The sequence below is a fragment of the Lithobates pipiens genome, unplaced genomic scaffold (assembly GCF_037356315.1).
Source record: "Lithobates pipiens isolate NorthernLeopardFrog02 unplaced genomic scaffold, aLitPip1_a1.2 Scaffold_8, whole genome shotgun sequence".
Taxonomy (NCBI): domain Eukaryota; kingdom Metazoa; phylum Chordata; class Amphibia; order Anura; family Ranidae; genus Lithobates; species Lithobates pipiens.
In genome coordinates, this window is record NW_027507903.1 from 74,895,597 (window position 1) to 74,907,950 (window position 12,354).

The window sequence follows — 12,354 nt, forward strand, 5'->3', positions numbered from 1 at the left end:
ACAAAAAGTTATGTACTCAACCACCATGGCCTGCATGCATAGTCACCACGCAAGACTCCATTGCTGAAGAAAAAGCATGCTGAAGCTTGTTAAACATTTGCTGCACAACATTTAGATAAGCCTGTGAAATAATGGGAGAATATAGTCTGGTCAGATGAGACCAAAATTGAACTCTTTGGATGCCAGAAACCATGTTTAGAGGTCAGGTGGCACTGCACATCACACCAACACCACCCCTATACCAACAGAAAAGTTTGGAGGTGGGCTACATCATGGTGTGGGGCTGTTTTTCAGCATACAGTACTGACAAACTTCATATCATTGAAGGAAAGATGAATGGAAAAATGTACCAAGACATTCTTGATAAAAATCTACTGCCATCTACCAGGATGATGAAGATGAAACATGGGCGGACATTTCAGCGAGACAATGATGCAAAACACGAAGCCCAGGAAACTCTCAATTGGTTTCAAAGAAAGAAAATAAAGCTTCTAGAATGGTCCAGCCAATCACCTGACTTAAAGCCAATAGAAAATCTACGGAAACAACTAAAGATCAGAGTTCATAGAAGAGGCCCAGGGAACCTTCAATATTTGAAGACCGTTTGGAAGAATGCGCCAAGATCACACCTGAGCAATATGTGCGACCAGTACAGGAGGCGTCTTGAAGCTGTCATTACCAACAAAGTATTTTGTACAAAGTATTAAATACATTTCAGCTAGCGTGTTCAATACTTTTTCCCTGTGTCATTCCATTTTATTACACATAACTTAAAAGAGACGTATGTTTTTTTTTTATTAAAGATTCGTACTTACCTATGTGCATGGAGCACCAGATTGATGCTGCAGCTGCCCCCTGCCGTCTGCACTGAGAACTGAGCCACCGTCAGTCAACGTCTCTCCTCTCTGCTTCTCTGCGATCAATGGAGCGCTGAGCTGTGGAGGGGCGGGCAGCGGCCTTCTCAGCAGCTTGCCATCAATAAAGGCAGCTGGCGGATCCAGACTTGGGAAGTTGGCGGGATGATGCGCTGCCTCGACTGATGGCAGTTACATCAGTGGAGAGCGGACTTCAGACCAATCTCTGCGGAAAACGGGTCACAAGAGTGCAAAACGAATTGCACTCCTTTAACCCAGAGGAAAAGCCCAGCCTAAAAAGCTCAGACTGGACTTCTTTAAATTCTGAACGTATTTGTTTTGGTGTCTTTGTATGTATGGATTGCATGGGTTATTAGCTACATGTGTTGAAAATTTCATGTCAATAGAACCTTTAGAAATATATTTCCCCAGAAAAATGGTGATGTGGGGTCCTTAGAATATAACCATCCTGCAAAGGACTTGTTAATATTGCACAAAATGTTGTATTTATGGTCTCCCTTAGAACACAGATTCATACAGCTTTACTAGCACAGGAAGACATAGCTACCTAACAGCCTGTAGATTCTTAGGGAACATGTGTTTACCCGTAGATATCAAGGACTCCAATGAATGAATTCTGTTTGGCAGATGACAGTAGGGCTTTGTTGACATGGCACACAATCCAGTTAAAGAGGTTGGCGTAGATATGTTTGGACAGGGCATCTCTAGCATTGGTAGCTTGCAGTCGGTTGAGTGGTTTGATAAAGGTCTCGGTGGCCGTTACAAGCTTCCGATGGCAGAGCCAATGCGACATCTCTTCATATTCCACTCCCATTAGATCACAAAATATAATCAGAGGTTCATGCTTTGGCTGCAACATAAGTCAAATGTCACTTTAAGAACTGATAATTCATATCTTACACTAAATCTGCAATCCACAAAAACAGTTTAGAATAATAAATGAGGCAAAAATAACAGCACTATAGAAAATATGGTCTTTTAGGCCCCTTTTACATGGATGGTCCAATCAGATCAACCGGTCAGTTTTTTCAGGCAAATTTGAACAAAATTTGAACTATTTCAGTCTATAGGCACGCAGAGGTGAACAGGCGCACTTCTGTTTACATCCGATCAAGTCTGTCTAGGTCTGGAAACAAAAGTCAGAGAAGGGCTGCATCCTTTTCTGCTCTTATACTAACTAACTGTTCCTACCCTATACTAACCTGGTTAAAAAAAAGATGTATATACTTACCTACTGTATTTTCAGCCTGCTCCTGCACGGTCACGTGATCTCCTGCAGCTGCCCAATAGAGAGAGTGGCTCACAGCTGGTGAAGCCAGGAGCAATGACATTACTCGTAGGCTCCAATGGTGAAGCCATTGTCGGCAATCCTTCCTCACTCCTGTAGCCACCACTGGCTGGCACACAGGAGTCGGATCAGGTAACAGCACCAGAGTGGGCCGCAAATAGGTAAGTTATAAGCATCTTTTTTTTAAACAGGCTATAGGTATAGGTGTTAGGAGGGGGGAGGGAGCATTTTTAAGGCTAGATAAGCTTTAGCTGGATTCAACTTTAAAGTTGTTGTAAAGGCACAAGTTTTCTACCTTCATGCATTTTATGCATGAAGATAAAAAACCTTCTATGTAAAGCAGCACCCCCCCAATACTTACCTGAGCCCCCTCCCAATCCAGCGAAGTCCACGAGAGCCTTGTCTCTCCAGGAACTCGCACTCTTGATTGGCTTTTGTCAGCAGTGGGAGTCATTGTCTCCCACTGCTGTCAATCAAAGTCAGTGAGCCAATGAGGAGTTGGCAGCTCTGTGTCTGAATGGCCACACAGAGCAGTGGCTCTGCTCGGGTGCCCCCATAGAAAGCTGCTTGCTGTAGGGCACTTGGCAGGAGGGAGGGGCCAGGAGCTCTGGCGTGGGACATTAAAAAATAGGAGAACCTGGGCTGCTCTGGGCAAAACCACTGCACAGAGCAACTAAGACCCCTTTCACACCAAGGGCGTTTTGCAGGCGCTATAGTGTTAGAAATAGCTCCTGCAATACGCCCTAAAACTGCTGCACCATTGTCTGTAGTGTGAACGCCCCGAGGGCTTTCACACTGCAGTGGTGCGCTGGCAGGACGTCAGGAAAAGTCCTGCCAGCAGCTTCTTTGGAGCGGTGAAGGAGCGGTGTGTTTACTGCTCCTCCACCGCTGCTCCCCATTGAAATCAATGGGGCAGCGCTGTAAACCCGCCGGCAAAACGTCGCTATTACGTCGTATAGCCGGGGGTTTTAAACCTTTCTCGGCCTCTAGCGGGGGGTAAAAGCGCCCCGCTAGCATCCAACATGCGCTGAAAATCCGGCGGTAAAACACCGCTAAAAATAGCGGTGTTTTACCGCCGATGCTATGGGCGGCGTGGTGTGAAAGGGGTCTAAGTATAACATGTTTGTTATTTTAACCACCTCAGCCCCAGAAGATTTTACCCCCTTCCTGACCAGAGCACTTTTTACAATTTGGCACTGTGTCAATTTAAGGGAAAATTGCGTGGCCGCATGACACTGTACCCAAACGAAATTTGCACCCGTTTTTTCCCACAAATCAAGCTCTTTTGGTGGTATTTGATCAGCTCTGAGGTTTTTATTTTTTGCGCTATAAACAAAATAAAAATCTGACAATTTTGAAAAAAAGAAAAAACTTTTTTTTTACTTTCTGCTATAATAAATATATATATTTTTTTCTGTGTGTGTATGTTTAAGTATATATGTTTGTTAATACCTGTGTCTAAAGGTTGTTTAGGAAGTATATATGATAGTGGTAAGTAAGAAAGAAAAGATAAAAATTTCAAAAGATGTTTTGTACGGATCATTCAAAATAAATAGAGAAAGGAGGAAAGGACGTATTAGCGTTATAATGATTTTTTTTTTTTTTTTATTAGTAATGGCAGTGATCTGTGATTTTTAACGGGACTGCGACATTGCGGTGGACAGATCGGACCCTTCTGACACTATTTTGGGACCATTGACATCTATACAGAAATCAGAGCTAATAATAGCCATTGATTGCTGTATAAATGCCACTGGCAGGGAAAGAGTTAAACACTAGGGGGTGATCAAGGGGTTAAGTCTGTTCCCTCAGCGTGTTCTAACTGTAGGGGGGGTGGCTTACCACTGACATGACAGAGATAACTGTTCCCGATGACAGGGAACAGAAGATCTCTGTCATGTTACTAGGCAGAACAGGGAAATGCCTTGTTTAACTGGCTGTCATATTACAATGTACATGTTCACTTTAAGATGGACACCAATAGATAGAACAGTTTCTATTATTTGGTAAATCTGGTACATTTGGAAAAATGACACTGGTATATAGCACACTCATGCACAGAAAATGAAATTACACTTACAGAAATTAAACAACTGTCTGCATCTCGAGATTTAAATTCAACATTTCCAAAGTGAAGTATAGAAGCTAAAATTCTAAAGATTCCCAACTGGTACTGGTCACCAATACCTGCAAACAAACGCAGAGCACAGTTCAACATCATTTTACAGTTTAATGAAAAAAAGAAAAACAAGCAGCATGTCAGCTGATGAAAGAGCTATAAAAATGCACATTACCTAATAGTGCACAGGCTCGCCGAGTATTTCTTAGTTCTTTTGCGTCATCAACACCATCAATCACTGGGCTTCCTCCTTGCTTTGTGTAATGGAAACTGTTGGCACTCCCTATGCATAGAGATAGTAACTGGATTTATTTAAAAGTCACATTACCTTAACAGAGAAAAAAAATGTAAATGGGCCCACAAAATAATACATTTAAAAGATGCAGTAAAGCAAGGGAACCAATCAGAAATAAGCTTTTAGCACAGTGGTATAGGTCGACGAACGAGAGCGGACCTTTTTAATATTTCTTGTTGGGCTACTGACACTAATGTTATTGATGCATGTCATTAAAATAAAGAGAAATATGTATTTTTCACAGACATTTGCTGTGTATTAGAATTTATTTTATTCAGTTCTTATAAATAAAAGCGAATATTGAAATGTTAATGAAAGAATTCTATAAAGTAAAAAATGTATATCTTAATAGACAATATCCTGCCTGGGAGGCGAAGCTTTGTAGGATATCCTGGAAAAAAATATAAAAAATCCCCAAAACACCACAATCATTTCACTCATGCATATTAAATTACATTAATTAATTAAATTAAATTAAATGTTACCATTTGTTAACCATAATTGATTGGTTAAGACATAAATACATGGGCAAACAGTGAGCAGCACTTATCGGCCACATCTTCAACTATCAATTCCTGGTCTTTTTACTCTGCCCATCTAATGAACATCAGAGAACAAGATTTTTTTTATTTTATTTTTTTAGAAATCCTATCTGGCTAGTAAACTTGAAAAAGGAAACCAGACACAGCCAATGCACTTTATTAACCAACATATGCTCAAGATTCATCAATTTTTGAATTGATGGACTGTTAAAGAGGAAGTAAACCCTAATGGGTTTACTTCCTCTTTCATTCCCTGCAAAGGCAAAGCATAATGGACTACTATGCATCGCATAGTAGTCCATTATGTGTCACTTACCTGACAGGAGCCAGCGATGTCACCGCTGCCCCCTGTAGTCCGGCGCATCCATCTTCTCGGTGGGGTCTCATAGCTCCGCCGCTGTCATTCGGCGAAGCCGCGGTGACGTCAAATCCCGCGACGTGACATCACGACACGCGCAGCAACTTCGCCATCGACAATGCCGCGCTCAGTGTGCCTGCGCGCTGCTGTGTACGGTGCATGCGCTGTAGACAGCGGTGCCTGTCTTCGGGCAAATATCTCCTAAACCGTATAGATTTAGGAGATATTTCTTGGACCTACAAGTAAGCCTTAATCTAGGCTTACCTGTAGGCCAAAGTGGTTTGTAAGGGTTTACAACCACTTTAACGCCACTAGACCAAATCTGCATATGTTCAGACCCAACTGAACATAAACCAGTTCATCTTCATTTACATGATCAAAACAACTCCCCTTGGCCAAAAACTGGAACTCAATCTTGATAACAGCTTTACCAATCTATATCTAAAAGAAATATTCAATCTGATCCATGCTTCCCCTGTCTGACAATCCTAGCAAGAACAGAACTCAAAATCCTGACACAGTGGTGGTATACAAATATTAAAGTGGATCTATAAGCAAAGAGTTTTTCACCTTAATGCATTCTCTACATTAAAGTGTTTGTAAACCTAAAAAAAAATAATAATGTTCCTGTCCCTTTAGCAGGGCTTTTTCTCAGCAGGAACTAGGGTGTTCCACCACCTCTGGCTCAGGTCTTCTGCTCCCTGCTTACCACTATCACTTGATAACCCTGAAGTCCAGCTTCTGAGTTCACAAGTGATGGCTTATCTCCCAGTAGCTCCCACAGGTCAGATCTCCTGCGCAGATCCCACAGAGTGCCGGACAGGGACAAGGGAGATACAGAACAGGTGCCCAGGGTTCAGTGCAGTCATGGGCAGGAGAGGGCGCGTTGGAAGGCTGCACCCTCTGTGGTCTCCATTTTTTCCCTGGTGACCAGTTGTTGATGCTCCTACTGCATAATCTCCCTTGCAAGTGACTGTAGTATAGTATAGTATGCTGGGAGGTATTACAGCTGGATAGGTGTTTCAGCTTAATATTGCAACAAAGGTAAGATATATGACAGGTGGTGGAGCTTTTAAGGAGGGTGGAAAAAATGAGGGCAATGGAGGGAGGGGGTTGTATGCAGAGGAAAGAGCTACTATTTGATGCCATTTGGCAGGTATGCGAGTGTGGCGGGGATGGTTGCGTTCCTGCACCTAGTCTCTGAGAAAAAAAAGCCCTGCCCTTTAGGCACGCTAAGGTGCATAGTGATCTTGCAATGGTATTCAGTCCTTGCAGTATTGTATAATACCTAGTTGATCCTGCCTGTTCCTGTAATATAATCATGCTTATCATGGCTGCCAATCAACGATAGCGCCTGATAGAGCGTCAGGTTTACACTCCTCTTCACAGCCTCCCTGCAGACTGAAGGCTCCACACCACTTGGCTCCTCCTCCCGATGCGTTGCGTCACAGGTCACGTGACATTCTCAAGGGAAAGCACCTTTTTATGTATTATAGCACATTGTCATTAATAATCAGGAGGATTGTTTGTTCATTACTTTGTAGCACTTAAAGCACTTTTTACATACTTGGGGTAGTAAGATTTAACGCTTAGAGTATTTTTTGTGTGAAGCTCATATGTGTGTGTATATATATATATATGTATATCTATCACAAGGAGCGCTAGTGTGGATTATACAGGCTTATGCACACAGGCACTTTATGAAGCATTTAGTATCTTGCTGCTATAATTTAATTAGAAGGATTAATTGCTGTTTGGGGTATTCTGTATACCTTTTTTTTTAGCACTTATAGCACTTTATCTGAAGAATTGGGATATTTATTCCATTAATAGCACTTTATTTTTGTAGTTTTCATAAGTTAACACAAACGAGGATTGCACTTTATATGCACACTGGGCACTTTATTAATGAATTGTTTTGCACATATATATGCATTAGAGCACTTTATATGGATATCACTGTATGATGGATCACTATGAGTCCATGTAAAGTGTAGATACAGTGTCGTTTTGGTACATATAATAATTTTTTGACCACTTAATTGATTTTAGCGCACTAATATCTAATAATTTACATTGTTTACTGAGGTATCACTTGCACTGGTGCAGCTTTTTTCTGTATATTTAGTAGATTTTTTGGGGGGTCAATATCATTTTTATTCATATCAGTGCTTGAGTACTTGTATATTAACTCTGTATTCTATTTTTTTTTTCATACCCTACCCATAGCAATTGTTCAATCGGACCTTGCTAAATTTCAGTCCAAATTAATACGCTATGTATGGTGTGGCAAAGGCCATAGGCGATTGATACAAGTTATCTTTGCTCAAAGGAGGGCGAGTGTTCTGGGCCTCCTTTTCTCACCCGATATTACTAGGCTGCGCAGGTGGCTCAGTTGTCAGTGGTGGAAGCTCGAGCCGAAAAGCCAGACTGAATAACGATTGAGAGAATGGTGGTTAATGGGGTCCCACTGGATCATGACAAATGTCAACTTGCCAAGCGTAGGGCACCCATTCTAGACACCACTTTGTCTAACTCCCTGGCTGTTTGGGATCGAGTGCAAAATAATCCTAAATTAGTTTCACCTTTTAACCCGCTCAATCATCTATTTAAATAACCCTGCCTCCCCCCCTGGATAAGATCCTGTAGCCTTTGGTGGCTGAACAAAGGCTTGTATAGACTAGGTCATTTTTTTTTTACTACTTGAGGCCCATTCACTTTGTTATATTGCTGATCCAAACTGAAAATACCCTCCTCTGAAATTTACAGTTTACATCAAATCTCTCACTTTCTGCATTCCTTGGGTTTCTCTGTGACTGCGGATTCTAAAATGACTCCCAATGAGACTTGGTGTACCTAAGATGCAGGGCTTAGGAGAGATATTTCTATTATATACTGTATAGGGCTGCTTCTGGACTCTCCCAACAGGAGGTGGAACAATGGCACTCCTCTCATCAGCTAGCTTATAAAGGAATATTGAATGTTTCTCTGGTAGAGGCCAATATCAAGGTTCTGACTAGATGGTATATGGTTCCCCTCCGTTTGTCGAGGCTTTATCCATCTTCCTCACCCCTATGCTTTCGAGAATGTAATTCACTTGGTGCCATGCATCATATATGGTGGGAATGCCAGAGGTTGAGGGATTTCTGTAACAAAGTTTTTGCTCCGATAGGGAAAATTTCAGGGATTCTGGTCCCCCAAAAACCTTGAATTGCTCTATTAAATAAACCTATTAAAAACCTACCTCAATGTAAGTAACGACTAATATTTTTTATGTTGTCAACAGCAAAACTCACTATAGCCCACTCATGGAAGAATACCTTTGTGTAAAGGTCATTATATAGAAGAAATGTATCCTGCGTTATGCTCAATTAACAAATTACTAGTGTGGTCAATGACACTACTAAGCGTTTTGAAGCTATCTGTGAAGCTCTAGGGGAGGTGGCTAGCTTGGGCTCACTCCCTATGCGCTTCATGCTGTACCCTCTCTCCGGGTTTCTGTCTCTTTCTCTCTACACTCCTTTATCACCTCTCTCTTGTTTGCCATTATCTTCTCCATGGCCCTGGGTAGTAAGGGCTGTCTCTTTCAGTAATTCCATAGTTAGAGTTCCTGGCATATTTGTGTAGTATCCCCAACAAATGTAAAGACTTGTCATGACTAATTGCCTTCTCAGATGGTTACGTAGACAGTCTATATGTTTTTTTTTCTCCAATCTTATTTTGGAGGGATACCGTCTGAGATTACTAAGCCCTTGTACACACGGTCGGAGAATCCGTCGGAATGTGTCCTATCGGACCGTGTCGTCGGATAATCCGACTGTGTGTGGTATGCATCGGACTGATTCCGTCGGAATATCCGTCGGACCCAATTTTCCAACATGTTGGAAATATTTCCCGACCAACTGGGCCAGTCGGACGTAATCCGATCATGTGTAGAGAATTTTGATCGGACCAAGTGCCACGCATGCTCAGATCAAATTCCTACATCAAAGCTATTGGCTACTAGCCTGAATGTAGTCCCATCGTAACGAAATTACATCATCACGTTCTGAAAGATCAGATTTTTCGCCAACTTTGTTCGACCGTGTGTATGTTTCGGACAAAATCCGACGGGCAAAATCGACGGATTTGGTTGTGGAAATCTCCGACCGTGTGTACAGGGGCTATGTCTTTCTTTATATGGCTTTGCAACTTTAAGAATGTTTACTTTTTTTGCTGTTTGTGAAAGCTTACACCAGGGCTCTGGTTGTCGAAATGACTAATGTGAATTTGCTCTCTCTTATTTGAAATTTTCTATTAAAATCATTGAAAGTAAAAAAAGATACTTAGCATTGTTATTAACCACTTGGGACCCGCGCTATAGCCGAATGACGGCTACAGCGCGGATCTATGAGACTCGCCTGATCACCGATCAGAGCAAGGGGTCGATCCCGACCCCTTATCACGTGATCAGCTGTCAGCCAATGACAGCTGATCATGTGATATAACGGAGCCGGTAATCGGCTATTATTCCTCCTCGCGCTGACAGCGCGAGGAGAGAAAAAAAAGCTGATCACCGGCGGCCGTGATCGGGACATCAGTCCTGATCACGGCCAGCCCTGCCAGTGCCCACCTGCCCCCTGCCAGTGCCCACCTGCCCACTCATCAATAAAGATGATAAAAAAATAAGTGCCCCCCGTCAGTGCCACCCAGCAGTGCCCATAGTGTCACCCAGCAGTGCCCACAGTGCCACCCAGCAGTGCCCACAGTGCCACCCAGCAGTGCCCACAATCTGCCTCAACAAAGGTGCTACACTCCAGTGCCACATATCCGTGCCCATCAGTGTCATCTACCAGTGCCCATCAGTGCCCAGCAGTGCCGCCCATCAGTGCCCAGCAGTGCCACCTATCAGTGCCACCTATCAGTGCCCATCAGTCCCATCTATCAGTGGTACCTATCAGTGCCCCTTAGTGCCACCCATCTGTGCCACCCATCCGTGCCATCTTATCTGTGCCCATCAGTTCCGCCTTATCTGTGCCCATCGGTGTCGCCTTATCTGTGCCTATTAGTGCCGCCTTAACTATGCCTATCAGTGCCCACCAGTGCAGCCTATCAGTGCCCACCAATGCAGCCCATCAGTGCCCACCAATGCAGCCCATCAGTGCCCACCAATGCAGCCCATCAGTGCCCACCAATGCAGCCTATCAGTGCCCACCAGTGCAGCCTATCAGTGCCGCCTCATCAGCGCACTTCAATGAAGGAGAAAAATGACCTGTTTGCAAAATTTTATAACAAACTATTAACTATTATTTTTGCATCTTTTTTTGTTTGTTTAGCAAAAAATAAAACTCCGAGCTGTAATTAAATACCACCAAAAGAAAGCTCTATTTGTGGGGGAAAAAATGATAAAAATTTCATTTGGGTACAGTGTTGTATGCCCGCGCAATTGTCATTCAAAGTGCATCAGCGCTGAAAGCTGAAAATTGGTCTGGGACTGAGGGGGGTTTAAGTGCCCAGTAAGCAAGTGGTTAAACATAAATAACCACTATTGCCCTAAAAAATAGAGGATCATAGGATTTTATTGATGTGACTTTACAACCACTTTAAAGGGGAACTTTACCCATAACAACTTGATCAAAAATAGTGTTCTTTAGGAAGGAACATACATTCCACATTAATAATGATCCTACCATAAGTACTGTGTGCTGCAAACTGCCTCCAGCATTGTTCCTGTTTCTTCTTGCTGGAAGCTGCCATTTTTCTGAAGCCCAGAGTCCCTGAACAGCAGTAAACCATAAAAGCAGAACTAAACCCATTGATTTAATGGTTTCAAGAAACAGTCACATTCCTGGAATTCCAGGATTGCCAACTGTCACATTTGCTTGTGTCCTCAACCAAAATGTCAAACCATCAAATTACTGGATTTATAACTGATCACATGTGCAGCACCATGGCAGTTGCAGATCACACGGAAGCAGCTCCTTGGCTGTAAAGGATAGGAGGGTTTAATTCCACGTATGCCTGTCAGCAGATCGGCCTCTACAAACTCAGAAGTGCCTAAAATTTGAAAACAACCTGCAAAAGGGGCCAGCCTGAACAAGCAGGACTTAATTTTCTGACTAAAATTACACTTTAAGGTAAAAAAAAAAACTTCCAATGGCTGTCTCCCTCCCCCAAACACTCATCACAATCCAGCGTAGTCCCTGCTGGCAACCCCGGTCTCCTCTCTTGCTGCATTCACATCATTTCCTGCTGCAGTTAGTCAGAAACTGCAAGGAGGAAGCTGGGGGCAGGGCGGAGCATGTGTGTGTCTATTGAAGCGAAGCATAAGGCCTGGCTTGGAAGGGCCCCAGCATGTGTGCTCCCATGGCACACTGCTTGATATGGTGGCACACCTAGGAAAGGAGCTGAGAGTGGTGGCAGGGGACCTCAGAAGAGGAGATAGGGGAGTGGTGGGGGAGGGGGGGCCTCAGAAGAGGAGGTAGAGAGGGGACCAGTGGTGGGGGACTTCAGAAGAGGAAGTAGAGGACCGATGGTGGGGGACCTCAGAAAAGGAGGTAGGGGACCGTTCTGTGCAACAGGTAAGTGTAACATGCTTATTATTTTAACAAAACAAAAAAACCTGAAGATTTACAATCACTTTAATCTCTCTGAGACAACCCTGAACACAAATGGTAGGTAAGGAGAAATGAAGGTGTTACCCAACTACATCAAAAAAAAAAATCTGATCTTCTGCCCTGCCAGAACTGGATGTGCTTTGAAGCAGTTGTGGATGGACAGAAATGCAAATTATTTGGCGAGTAAAAGAGCTCCCATATTTGTATTTAGTAATTTCCTTGAAGATTAGCTTTAAAGTGGTTGTAAAGGCTTGAGGTTTTTTACTTTCATTTATTCTATG

General features: G+C 42.9%; 1 protein-coding gene across 6 annotated transcripts in view; it reads right to left on the reverse strand.

The window, feature by feature from the left end:
• Positions 1-12,354, reverse strand: part of MYO5A (myosin VA) — a 285,827-nt gene that overhangs the window by 120,149 nt on the left and 153,324 nt on the right. For all 6 annotated transcript variants that reach the window (XM_077474307.1, XM_077474306.1, XM_077474309.1 and 3 more), the window contains exons 8-10: positions 4,458-4,565; positions 4,244-4,350; positions 1,460-1,725 (exon numbers count right to left, since the gene is read on the reverse strand). In XM_077474307.1, coding sequence (XP_077330433.1) covers positions 1,460-1,725; positions 4,244-4,350; positions 4,458-4,565 — 481 coding nt within the window. The remainder of the gene's footprint in view (positions 1-1,459; positions 1,726-4,243; positions 4,351-4,457; positions 4,566-12,354) is intronic.